The sequence below is a fragment of the Triticum aestivum genome, chromosome 2B (assembly GCF_018294505.1).
Source record: "Triticum aestivum cultivar Chinese Spring chromosome 2B, IWGSC CS RefSeq v2.1, whole genome shotgun sequence".
Classification (NCBI taxonomy): Eukaryota; Viridiplantae; Streptophyta; class Magnoliopsida; order Poales; family Poaceae; genus Triticum; species Triticum aestivum.
The window spans coordinates 812,711,996-812,724,816 of NC_057798.1; the positions used below are offsets into that span (position 1 = coordinate 812,711,996).

Below are 12,821 nucleotides of genomic sequence, written 5' to 3' on the forward strand. Positions count from 1 at the left end.
ATAAAACAGTGTTTTGGAACCAAAGGCAAATTTTGTGTGCCTCTGGGATCTGGTGGGGGATTGCTGGAATTTTTGTCTATTTGGGTCTAGCCCAATAGCAGTTTCAGAAATTCTTAATAAATCCTAGAGGCCCACCCAGCCCATTCGTGCAAGGCAAGAGGTGGAACTAAAGTTTAGTCCCACATTGCTAGTTTAGAGGGAGCTGAACCTCTTTATAAGGGAGGTCTTTCCCCACACGTATGAGCATGAGAACAAGAGGGACATCCACGCGCGCTCCTCCTCTGCTGCCCGCCTCGCCACGCCAGGCCATGCCTTGCCTCGTCACGACGCGCCGCGCCGTGGGTTGCGGGAATGAGCCGATGTCTAAATTTTTGCCACGCACGACGGGTATACGAACGGTCACACGGGACCTCAAACGTTTTGCTATAGTGGAGACTGAATACGAACGGCGCACCTTTTCGCGTGCTGCCTGTTCGCTTCATCTCCCTCCGTTGCTTCACCTCCCGTCGCAGCCTGTTCGCATCCCTCTCCTGTGCCTATATAAGAGAGGTCGCTCCTCTCCAGAGATACACATCAGAAGGTCCTCTTCCTCTCGCCACACAGTTCCTGAGCACTGCGCTGCTGCTACAATCTTCCCCATCTCGGCTTGTGGCGTGCACCGCAGGTCGGGACAGTAGGCCTCTGAAACCGCACCTTTTGAGTCCTGTACGGGAGAAGGGTGATAAGGTTTTTGTGGAGCGCTTTGCGCGACTATTGACTTCTTCGTCACGGACGCCCCGGACTCCGACGACTACTTCCCCGACATCGACAACCTCCTCGACAACATAGAGGACACCGATCCCAAGTCCAGTGCCTCTACTCCTGCTGCTGTCCCGTACGTGTTTGTCCCCTTTCTATTAGAGATTCTACTACAGTTCCTGGTTCTAGTATTTGCCCTAGATATGTTAGACTCTATTTCATACATGCAACTTGCTATACTGTCTGCTCTAGATACATTTAGTTACGGTTCATATATGAACATGCTGTTTACCTTCTCTTTGTCAAATCGCATGCCTTATTTTATTACTGCTATACTAGCCATGCTTTATCTAGTATTTCTGTTAATAAAATCATTCGGTAAAATGCTCATATATCCAACAGTAGTTTCAATCCAAAAATCAGAAACAGTTTGGATTAGGTTGGGTTGGATCCTAGATGTGTGGTGCTGTGGGTTGGTTTGGATGCGAAGCTATTCCCAGCCTTAGTTGCAATATCTGAATTTATGGATTTGTTTATCAATTTGTGCATTTGAATTTCCCCTGTTTCCCCTTTCGAGTCAGATATTAGATGCAATTTAACATCTTCCCTTCCCTAGGGTAAAAGGGGGCCATTTACACACACTCATACACTCTAGCAATCCATTATGTATACCCTTTTTTTTTTCGAGAAGCATTATGTATGGATAGGCTTGGGTTTACAAATACATGTTGGGTTTTGTCAAGTTTGATTTAGAGTGGCTAGCAACTTGAGAATTGATGAAATTGAGTTACTTTGATTTAGAAGAAGAAGATATAAAACTAGGATATACTAATAAATTTGGAAAAAGGGAAAATGATTTTTTTTTCCAGAAAAAAAGGGGGGAAAGCAAAGGTAAATGTGGGCCATTGGATGAGCGATGGATGGGTGAGAGAGACCATCCATCGGTCTGTGTAGTACAGTAGTAGTATGTTGACTAGTCCAAGCAAGCGAAGGAAGAGAAGAGAAGAGAAGAGAAGAGATCAGATCAGATCTCATCTCGGTCTCCTCTGCTATGCTCAGGTCGCCGGCGATGGCGCCGTCCCTCCGCACCACCGTCCTCCTCTTCTTCTTCCTCCTTGCTGCCGCCTCATCCTTCTCCTCTTTGGCACAGGCGGTGGGGGACGGCATCCGGGTCCTCTCCGCCGAGAAAAGGGTACGTACCAACGCTCTATCTCTCTCAAATCGAAATCTGAATCTGACTCGGAATCCTAATCCCCATCCCCATCCCCATCCCCCATACAAGTAGCAGTAGCAGTAGCAGTCAGCCAGATTACTACTACTCCCCTCTAATTTGCCTGGCCTGGCCAACAAGAAAGAAAGTTGAGTTTGTTACTCGAATCGAATCGAATCGAATCCGTGTGGTGTTGTAATTGAGCTACTCCGATCCCTGCTTTGCTGCTGCTATTTTTTACTAGTATAGGATAGGACTAGTTGATATACATATGTCTCTGCACTGCAGTCAGGCAGGCAGGCAGGCTGATTATATAGAGATAGATAGATAGATAGATAGATAAATTTGAGCTGATTTATGATGATGATGCCTTCCTTCCTTCCTTTATTGGATTGGATTGGATTGGATTGGGGCTAGCCTAGAAACAAACAAAGGGATTCTTTTTCTTTCTTTCTTTCTTTCTTTCTTCCATTCAGGATTGGTATTGGTATTGCATAGCATTTCTTTCTTTCTTTCTTTCTTTCTTTCTTTCTTTCTTTCTTTCATTAAGGATGATTTGGTCGCAACAGCAACACTAACCTCCACTGCTATGCCTGCTCATGCCTGCAGATCGACCTCACCGGCCCCATCGTCAAGGTCTTCCTCACCCTCAAGGTTGGTAATTCATTCTCCACTTGACCCACCTGCCTCCCTCCCTCATTACATCCATCCATCCATCCCGCTCTCACCAACTCCTAGCTTCCTTACTACTCACACACACACACACACTTTAACCTCCTGCTTGCTGCCAGGTCCAGAACGCCGCCACCGGCGCCGACGCCTCACACGTCCTCATCGCCTTCACGCCTGCCGAGGCCGACCACCTCGCCATCGTCAAGGCAACAAGGGCCGAGGGCAAGCGCAAGAAGAAGACCTACATCCCGCTCCCAGTATCACCCGCCGACGCCGCCACCGCCGCTCCCAACGGCGCCCGCCTCTACTCCATCTCCCTTCCCAGCCCACTAAAACCCGCCGAGACAACCACGGTGGAAGTCTTCTACGTGCTCACGCACTCCCTCGAGCCCTTCCCTGCCGAGATCACCCAGTCCGAGTCCCAGCTCGTCTACTACCGCGACAGCGCTGTCATCCTCTCGCCGTACCATGTCCAGGAGCAGGGCACCTATGTCAAGACGCCCAGCAGCAGGGTCGAGTCCTTCACCAGGGTCGACCCCACCAGCCGCTCGGGCCCTGATGTGAAATACGGCGCGTACAGCAACCAGCTCCCCTACGCCTACTCGCCCATCATTCTGCATTATGAGAACAACCATGCTTTTGCTGTCGTCGAGGAGCTTGTGCGCAAGGTGGAGATCTCTCACTGGGGGAACGTCCAGGTCACCGAGCACTACAAGTTGAAGCATGGCGGTGCCAAGCACAAAGGAGTCTTTTCAAGGTTTGCTGCAACCCCTGTCTTATGCCTTTTATCCCGTCACAATATCTGCTTATTTAAAAAATTGTTTTGACATACAGAAAATGGGAACTGTATTAGTATTTTCATTACATGCCGCTGTCTATCGTGCCAATAACATTGATTATACACGATTGTCAAAATCCTGAATGAAATGACTCCAGCAAACTCATGAAATTACAAATTATCCTCAGTTACAAATTATCTCTGTTATTTGTCAACTTCTTACAACAGTATAGGTCTGGTAGCTGTGAGATGAATAATGTATAACCTGCTATCTTCCTGTGCTGCTGTACTTTTGGCTATGGATGTATGCCATGTTGAAATCAAACAGCACTAGGCAAATACAGTATACATGATCTACCACACTAACAGTATGCCTTATGGATTTGAGATCTGGATGATTTCTTCCTAGCTGTATTAACAAATCGATCATTCTGTATCTTGTGTTGGTTAATCAAGTCCAATGCTTTGTGGCAACTCATTCATAATTTTTGTTGCTAGGCTCGAGTATCAGGCTAGGCAATCTATCAGTGGAGCGTCATCATTTAAGAATCTTCTTGCAAGGTTGCCCCCACGAGTTCATTCGGTCTACTATCGTGATGAGATTGGTAACATCTCCTCATCCCATCTGCGCAGTGATTCATACAAGGTATTGGATGTTTCTCCACAGATGCTGCTAGTGTTAGTTGCAAATAAGATACCTGCTGGTTTCATTGTTGATTTGGAACTAATGTTGGCACATGGTTTTGTTATTTCAGTCAGAACTAGAAATTGAACCAAGATATCCGCTTTTTGGTGGGTGGCACTGCACTTTCACCATCGGCTATGGTATGCCACTGCAAGATTTCCTGTTTGAATCGGCTGATGGCCGACGCTTTGCCAACCTTACATTTGGATGCCCTCTACTGAATACTGTGGTTGATAATCTTACCATCAAGGTACGTCAGCACAAAGCTCAATTCTGATGAAACATATTTTCTCATTACTGGTAAAGTAGAATGCTATTCTAGTAGTATCCTGTAGCAGCAGCGCCTGTCCTGTTGCAGCTCTGCTCTTAGAATGTGTACATAAGCAAGCGGCAAGCCTGTACAGTCATAGTAATTCTCGGATTCTGTATGATCATTTTTCAGAGCTGACTATTCATGTTCCTTACAATCTGGGATCGTTTAGAACTTGTCATTACCTGCAAATACTAAAAAAACAAAAAGGAAATATATTCTTGAGAATCAACTCAACTGGATAGAAGACTGTAGGGATGGTACGGATGTAGTTGTAGCTCCTTTTTATTTACACATCTGGCAGCCACATTTATTAGTCCGTGTAATGTCACAGGTTGTGCTTCCCGAGGGATCGAAAAGCCCGCAAGCTGTTGTTCCTTTCGAGACTGAGCAGCATCTTGAGGTAATCATCATCCCATGTTTCCATCCAGTACATGAAAAAGGAAGAAACTTGCTCATACTGCGTAAATAAGCTAGGACCTCAAAGTAAATTTGTTTCTGGGTTGATATTGTTTTCCCTTTGTCGAGTCTTGGTTGTGATGATGACATATGGCACTGATGCAGACTAGCTATTCATACCTGGATGTTGTGGGGAGGACGACAGTGGTGATAAAGAAGAAGAACGTAGTAGGGGAGCACAATGTTCCATTCCAGGTAGGTATTTTTGGGGAGCGGCGAGCCCTGTTTCTTCTTCTTTTAGGTTTTGTTGGTCCAGTATCTTACCATTCTGTGAACTGCATGCAGGTGTACTATGAGTTCAGTCCCATGTTCATGCTGGCGGAGCCGCTGATGCTGGTAACCGCAGTGCTGCTCTTGTTCGCCGCGTGCATTGTGTATCTTCACACGGATCTGTCCATCGCGAAATCGCAGGCCTCCTGAAGGAGGAGTAGCTGCAAACTAGTCGTTGTGATGAAGTAATTGATGGTGGTGAAACATTAGCTTTGGGGAGTTTTGTAGAAGAAGCAAGCATGACGATAATTGATTGCTGTAGGAACTTTGACTCTTTTTTTTATTTTCCTGTGGAAGAAAAAGAAAAATCACAATTGGATTGGATGTTGAGCAACAACTTGGTTAGTCTGATCAAGATAAGTTTACCTTGATTCAACTTTCCGTCAATTAGTTGAGATCTTTTCCACCCTTTAGTCGTAACTATGAGTAGTTGTGGCATAATATAGAGCAAAAAACAAAATATAAAACATGTTGAGAGTAGTCGGCCATCCCAACTTTGTGCTTCAACATATTTTCCCTGAATTTGCAGATGCTGAGTTCATTCGTGATGCAGGCCCAAAAGAAATTAAAACAATTTCAGAATTCTTCAGGCGGCGACACCAAATCTGGCAAAGGAGATGAAAAATGCTAGAACAACCAACCAATGCAAAACACTAAACACAAGCGATGCTCCAATCTTCGAACGTCCCCAATCTCTCTCTCGCAAACCAAACCCTAGCCTGGCCTAGCAACAATGGCGCCGTGAATCCAATCCAATCCAATCGGAGCCGAATCGAATCGTGCCGGGCGGAGGGAGGGAGGGAGGAAGAAGAACCGAAGAAGAGAGAGGGGAGAGATGGTGGGGCGCAACGAGGAGAAGGCGCGGCTGGCGCTGGCCGCCATGAACAAGCTGGGGTTCGGCCGGAAGCAGGCCACTCCCGTGCTCAAGCGCCTCTTCAGGCTCTTCGACCGGCAGTGGGAGCCCATCGAGGCCGACTCCTACCGCGCCCTCGCCGAAGCAATCCTCGACGACCAACTCCAATCCCAATCCCAATCCCAACCACAGCACCAGGTCCATCCATCTCCTTCTTCTTCCTTTCCCCTCCCCTTCCCTTCCCTTCCCTTCCCTTCCCTTCCGTCGGTTCGGAACTCATGACAAGATTGTTCTTTTTTTTTTCCAGCCCAACGGCGGCAGCGGCGGCGGCGGCGGCGGCAATGAGGCGCCGGGGCAGGAGGAGGAGCTGGATGGCATGCCAGAAATCTCCACCCCTTCCACAACCCCCTCTTTCAGAGCCACACCACCGCAAAGCTCCAGCTCCAGGACCCATTTCAGAGCCCCTGCCTCTGCCTCTGCTCCTCCACCCGGATCCACAGCCAGAGGCATAGTGGAAAGGGTTGTCTTGGCCCCAGCCCCAGGCGCACCCTCACCAACCGCACTGCTCACCAAGCACAAGCAGATGATGGATGCAGAGTTTCAGCAGCCTGCCTTCTTCCCCAAACACCCCAACCCCCAACCCCCTCAACCTGTCGACATGGACGCGTCCGGCTGTTGGGATGTGCAGCCTGGCTTGATTCTCCGCTCCCGCAACCGCAACCGCAACCGCAACGCTTCCTCCTCGTCCGAGTTCAATGCGGTGCCTCCGCCTGACCGTGACCGAAATCCTCACCACATTTCAGGTTCCAACTCTTCCACCTCATCCATCCTTTTGCCCCTGTATAAATTACTAAATTAAATTATAGGCCCTACCGACATGAGGTTAAGCAGATTGGTTGATATCTTTTATATTGGTATTGTAGAGCATGCATCACACTACACTTTGAGCATTTGGTCCCTATTATTAATAACATATATCTGTCTATGCTGCATTAGGATATCAATCATTTTTAATGGATGTTAACCAATTCAGCAGCTTGCTAGTGCCTGCTTATGTTATTGTAACAAAACACTTAATTTGCTTATGTTGTTGCAGCCTTCTATCATGCTTACAAGATTTTATCTTTGTTTTCTTCAGTTGCTCACTTGCCCTGTAACATCCCTATCTTTGTTTTCTTCAGTTGGTCACTTGTATATATGAAACTGAGATTGCTAGCATCTTACACAACATGCACCCTCTGAATTGAATCGATCGGTTCAGTTTTGTGTATTGTTCACAGAAATTGCTATCAACACAGGTTGCAATCTTTGCTTGGTAACTTAATGCGCTAAGTAAGACCTGCTGAATCTTTTTTTTTTTTTGCTTGGTTGGTGGAACTCTTGTTACAGAATGTGTCAAACAAGTCTTTAATCTTGCTGTCATTGTTTTCTTTTCTTGACTAATCATCTTATTCTGATTGATTCATCTCTTTTGGACTTGACACAGGTAGTGATAAAAACAGGGCAATTCAGCATCACAACAGAAATGCAGAGATGCCTGCTGTATCTGTGGAGCCAACAAGCAGCAGCACACTGATCAATGGAACAGGGTCTCAAGTGCAGGAGATTGATGTCGCGTCATCCCCTGGGGGCGAGGTTAAGCTGTCTCTGAAATGCAGCGCAGACCCATCAAAGCTCAACATGCCTGATCTGGAAGCAGTTTACAAGATGGTTGAGGACAAATACCACTGCTCGGACAAGCTTCTTCCTCCTGATTTCTCCATTCCTGGCCTCATGGCCGAGATATGCCAGAGTGTCGTGCAGCTGGGCACTCAACATACTGTGGAGCATATTACACAATCACGTACCGTTGGTAATGGCAGCACGTCTAAATGCGTGGAGGGTGGTTCAGCGAGTTCAACTACTGCCCCGCAACCGCATTCGGCACTTTCAAGGACTACCCATGATGTACATGACATATCCAAGGGACAAGAAAATGTCAAGATACCGATAGCAAATGAGTCTGGCAGAGGAAAATGCCCACCATCGTTTTCCTACGTGCCAGGCAACGAGGTATTTCAAAATGGTATTGTGAACATCTCCCTTGCACAGATTGGTGCTGAAGACTGTTGTGCTGATTGCTTTGGCGACTGCTTGTCTGCGCCTGTACCATGTGCTTGTGCAAGAGTCACCGGGGGTGCATATGCATACACACCGGGCGGTTTGGTAAAGCCAGATTTCATTGACAAGTGTGTCTCCATGAACCGGGTTCCCGAAGCACATCACAAGGTCTTTTGCAAGACGTGCCCGCTCGAGAGGTCGAGAGATAAAGCCTCACCAGAGCCTTGCAGGGGCCACCTTGTTCGGAAATTCATCAAGGAGTGCTGGAGCAAATGCGGGTGCAGCATGCGGTGCGGCAACCGTGTGGTCCAACGCGGCATAAGATTCAACCTTGAGGTTAGTATTTTGGTGAATGTATTCCTCCTTTATTTGCCGTGTGCAGCATGCTGATCATTACGCTGATGCCGGATGGCTTTCTTCTTACCATATAGGTGTTTTCCACGGGAAATGGGAGGGGTTGGGGGCTGCGCACGCAGAACGCATTGCCAAAAGGAGCTTTTGTGTGCGAATATGCGGGGGAAATACTAACATGCGCAGAAGTACATGAGCGGGCAGTCGAGAACATGAAGAATGCTAGGTATACACATGCGGTAGTGTTGGATGCTGGCTGGTCTTCGGGAGGGTCGCTGAAGGACGAAGAGGCATTGTGCCTAGATGGAACCTTTTATGGGAATGTTGGCAGATTCATCAACCACAGGTGTGCTCTTGTCTTGTCTTGTCTTGTCTTTAATAACAGGGTCATTGCTCTTTCTTGAATGACACAGCAAAAAAATGAAGAGGCTTAACTAACTACATCTTGTCTTCCCTAATATATATATATATTTCATGATGTAGATGCCGTGACTCAAATCTGGCCATGGTTCCTGTTCAAGTGGAGACTCCTGATCGGCACTATTACCATGTGAGCCACTAACTAAGAACTAGTCTTAACAAGCAATTTGACTGATGCAGTGTTTTTTCAGACTCTGAAAGTAGCATAAGCATAAGGTAGACACAGGAAGGAAGCTGATGATGCTATTTGTTTTTGATGATGATGATGATGATGATTATGGAAAACAGGTTGCATTCTTCACTAGCAGGAAGGTGGAGGCCCTAGAGGAACTGACATGGGTATGTATGTATGTATGTATGCACAGTTTGTTCTTGTTAATAGTACTTAGTAATGAAGCGAAGCATAAGCATTGTTTGTTGGTGAGACCAAGGAAGGTGTGTACGCGTCTGTAAAGTGAGTTGCTGCTATTGTTGATTGGTTGGTTGGTTTGGTTTGGTTTGGTTGCAGGACTATGGGATTGATTTTGACGAGGAGTTGGGGCCGGTGAAGGTGTTTGAGTGCCTGTGTGGAAGCAAGTACTGCCGAGGAAGTCGTCGGCATCGTCAGCGCCTGAGTATGTTTGTGTCCTCTCCTCTCCTTCATTCATTGCTTCCTTCCTTCCTTCCTTCCTTCCTTCCTTGGGTTTTGTTCTGTTGTTTTACGAAAATGGCTAGAGGTTAGGCTAGGGTAAGAGTAATAGTAATAGCTGGTTGGTTTGTGTGTTGGTTTTGCAGGGAATGGGAATGGGAATGGGACTGGGAAGAAGAGAAGCAGGGGAGATCCTGGGCAGGATTGAAGGGTGTTGATGCCATGCCTGTTAACTCATTCACCAAGTAGTAGTAGTAGCAGTAGGCAATTGACCTGACTGATTTGTTGTTGGTGGAAAAATGCTGTCTCTCTCTCTCTTGGTTGGACAAGAAACTCTTTCTGATGCTGCTGCTGCTCTGTTCTGTGTAATGAAATGAAAATGAAGCAAAGCATCCATGAGAAGATGAATGAGGAGGTGAAGTGACCTTGAGGCAAGAGAGTTTGTTATTATTCAGTCACCTTGAGGCAAAAGAGATGAATAATGATTGCTTGCTTGCTTGCAAGGTTAGGAGTAGAAATTAGTATGTATTTCCCATCAAACTGGTAAGATTATGTTTGATTCATGGGATGGGCCTCATTTTTCTCTCTCCTGCATTGCATGCATCTGCATCCACATCTGGGAAGGTTAGGAGGTTCAATAATAATAATAATAAATAATAATAATAATATTATGTAAGGCATTTTTTTTAAACGAAGGCAATTTTTTTGCCTCATTCATTGATTAAGAAGAAGAGAGTTGCCTGGTTAATTTACGAAAAACCGAACGAAAACCGTTACATGCTTGGCCGTGAAGGATAACCAAGCCACAATCCCATGATACAAGCGGACTACTTCTAAATCATAAGACCACAAAGAAAGACAGACAAACTCCCCCATCACGCCACCCCTGAGCACACCCGTGATGACATGTTCAAACACTGAGAGCTATCCATCAAGCAACCGCCGACGCCTTTTCTATAGCGCCACTCTTGGTTTATTTATGAAAAAAGAAGAAAAGCGCCCTTGCGCTGTGTATAGCAGGATGAAAACAAACAAACAAATCGTCCAAACACAAGGAAGGAAAGAATTGTTGAGACCAAGCATCTATCCAAGGTTGATAACCAATCAACTAGGACCATAAGATGAAAACAGCATTGTTGTAATCATCATCATCATCATGTTGTCTTGAAGACGGATGGATGTTTCCACCCAAGACAAGGAAGCACCTTGGTCGGTTGGTTGGTCAGTCATGAGATCTCATGCACATACATACATACATACATACACACATACATACATACATACGCGAATTGCAACCGTTGTGTCGTGCCCCTCCGAGTGAGCTGGCTTTCTGGTTGGCATCGACAAGGTCAAGTAGTTAGTTGATGTACTTTTTTTATTATGTTTTGAGGTGCTTTCTTTATACTCCTATATTTTACTTGTGATGAAGAACTTTTTTATATATAATATAATATAATATAACGCTAGTAAATCAGATTTCTTTCCTTTTTTTTAAAAAAAAAGAAAAGGAAAGAAAAAGGAAAATATTTGGAGACGCGTCACGCGTGGGTGGGTGGTCTGGTCTGGTCTGGTGAGTTGACCCGACCTGGGGCAAGCGCTATCGCCTCCTCCTCCTCCTCTGCTTTCTTTCTTCCTTCCTCCGTCGTCGTCGTCTTGGTCTTGTTCTTGAAGCAGAGCAGAGCAGAGGAAATCAAATCAAATCCCCGTCTCCTCCTGCCCCCGATTGTCCAGTCCAGTCCACATCTTTCTTTCTTTCTTTCATTTCCAACCAACAAGGAAAGATCAGATCAGATCAGATCAGATCAGACTGGATTTGATTGTTTGTTGCCTAGCTGTTGATTCATTCCGAATCGCCCTTGTTGGATTCGGATGGAGTCCCATTCCCATTCGGATTCCAACTCCAATCCACAGCAACAACAACAACAACAAGATTCTTCTTATGCTTCTTGTTGTTGTTGTTGTTGTAATGGATTAGGAGGAGGAGGAGCTGCTGCTGCTCCTAGTACAACAATTAAGGAGGGGGCGGAGGAGGAGCAACAACAACAAGAAGAAGAAGAAGATTTGGGCTTGAAACTGGATTTGGATTTGGATTTGAATGCCCCCCTCCTCCTTCCCCACCCCCTCAACAAGAAGCTGCAGCTGCAACAAGAAGAAGATGTGGGTGTGGAGGAGGAAGAAGAAGAAGAAGAAGAAGAAGAAGAAGAAGAAGAAGATAACACAAGAAGAAGAAGAAGAAGAAGAAGAAGAAAAGGAGGAAAAGTGGTTCGCTTCAACGACTGCAGCCTCACCCAGGTCCTCGAGTTCCAGCCTAGCAGGTACCTATCTATCAATTCTACTCTCCTTCTCCTTTTGGTCACTATAATTTATTTACTTGCTCTGCTTTCATTCCATTCCATTCCATTCCATTTAATTAATTTTTTGTTTTGCACATCAATAAAAGTAGGAGTATAATAGTTTTGTTTTGTTTTGCACCAATTTGATTAATTCTACACTACATAGTAAGAAAGAAAGAAAGAAAGAAAGAAATCTCATCTCCTATACAGATACATCTAGATTCATTCATTCATTCATTCACCATCTAGTAGATGTACATCTAGTACGTACTAGCTAGGCTGGATTGAAACAGCAAGCAACAGCAACAGGGCACAAGAGCTTTGCTCTACTTGCTACTAGTACTAACCTGAAATTCATTTCATTTCATTATATGTAATGAATGTATGCATGTCAGCAGCACACCAACCAATTTATCTTTTTTATCTTCATACATACATACATACACATCTCCTATCTTATTTACACACAAAAGCATTTCCATAATTAATTTACACACACACACACACACACACAAGCGTGGCGGCCGGCCTAGCGTTGTTATTTAGTCGTCAATTCTTTTGGCCTGTGCTGTTGTTTGCTAACTGCAAGAGGGTGCCTGCCTGCCTGTGTTGTTGTTTTGACAGCTCCCGTGAGGACGCCATCTCCTTGTGTGCCCGGCTTTGCACTTGGCTCTGCGGATCAGAAACTACTGATGATGATCATCATCATCCATCCTCATAGGTGATTGATTGAGTTTATGGGAAGAACAGCAAGCCAGCCCGCAACTAATATAAGCTCAACTGAATGCTCGTGCTCAAGTCAAGAGGATGGATGGATGGATGGATGGATCAACAGCCAAAGTCAGTGACACAAGGGAGGGACTGGCCTGGCCTGGCCTGGCATGAACGAATGGATGAATGAATGGGTGTATAGTTTTTTGCTACATGAATTATTTGCCTTTGCCCCAGTCTAGTTTTGATGATCAGTTCCTTTTCTAAAAAAAAAGTTTTGATGATCAGTCTAGCTAGTCTAGT

General features: G+C 45.6%; 3 protein-coding genes across 4 annotated transcripts; all 3 read left to right on the forward strand.

The window, feature by feature from the left end:
- Nucleotides 1–1,714: 1,714 nt before the first annotated feature.
- Nucleotides 1,715–5,498, forward strand: LOC123047631 (dolichyl-diphosphooligosaccharide--protein glycosyltransferase subunit 1B). The gene is made up of 8 exons (XM_044471222.1): nt 1,715–1,930; nt 2,558–2,602; nt 2,740–3,377; nt 3,897–4,044; nt 4,154–4,333; nt 4,728–4,796; nt 4,958–5,047; nt 5,138–5,498. The coding sequence occupies exons 1-8, from the start codon at nt 1,790–1,792 to the stop codon at nt 5,270–5,272; spliced, it is 1,446 nt and encodes a 481-aa protein (XP_044327157.1). The 5' UTR covers nt 1,715–1,789; the 3' UTR covers nt 5,273–5,498.
- A 236-nt stretch (nt 5,499–5,734) lies between these two features.
- LOC123047630 (probable inactive histone-lysine N-methyltransferase SUVR2) lies at nt 5,735–10,059 on the forward strand. Of its 2 annotated transcripts, XM_044471221.1 has the most exons (8): nt 5,735–6,173; nt 6,283–6,778; nt 7,462–8,411; nt 8,507–8,772; nt 8,910–8,976; nt 9,135–9,185; nt 9,355–9,460; nt 9,621–10,059. In XM_044471221.1, the coding sequence occupies exons 1-8, from the start codon at nt 5,958–5,960 to the stop codon at nt 9,680–9,682; spliced, it is 2,214 nt and encodes a 737-aa protein (XP_044327156.1). In that variant the 5' UTR covers nt 5,735–5,957; the 3' UTR covers nt 9,683–10,059. The 2 variants fall into 2 exon arrangements, 1 of the variants encoding a protein (XP_044327156.1); XR_006423058.1 differs by lacking the exon at nt 9,621–10,059 and having other exon boundaries at nt 9,038–9,185; nt 9,355–9,426.
- Nucleotides 10,060–11,064: 1,005 nt separating this feature from the next.
- On the forward strand, nt 11,065–12,812 carry LOC123047632 (transcription initiation factor TFIID subunit 7). Its single transcript, XM_044471223.1, has 2 exons — nt 11,065–11,789; nt 12,432–12,812. Exons 1-2 carry the CDS (start codon nt 11,344–11,346, stop codon nt 12,526–12,528), a joined length of 543 nt encoding a protein of 180 aa, XP_044327158.1. The 5' UTR covers nt 11,065–11,343; the 3' UTR covers nt 12,529–12,812.
- Nucleotides 12,813–12,821: the final 9 nt, after the last annotated feature.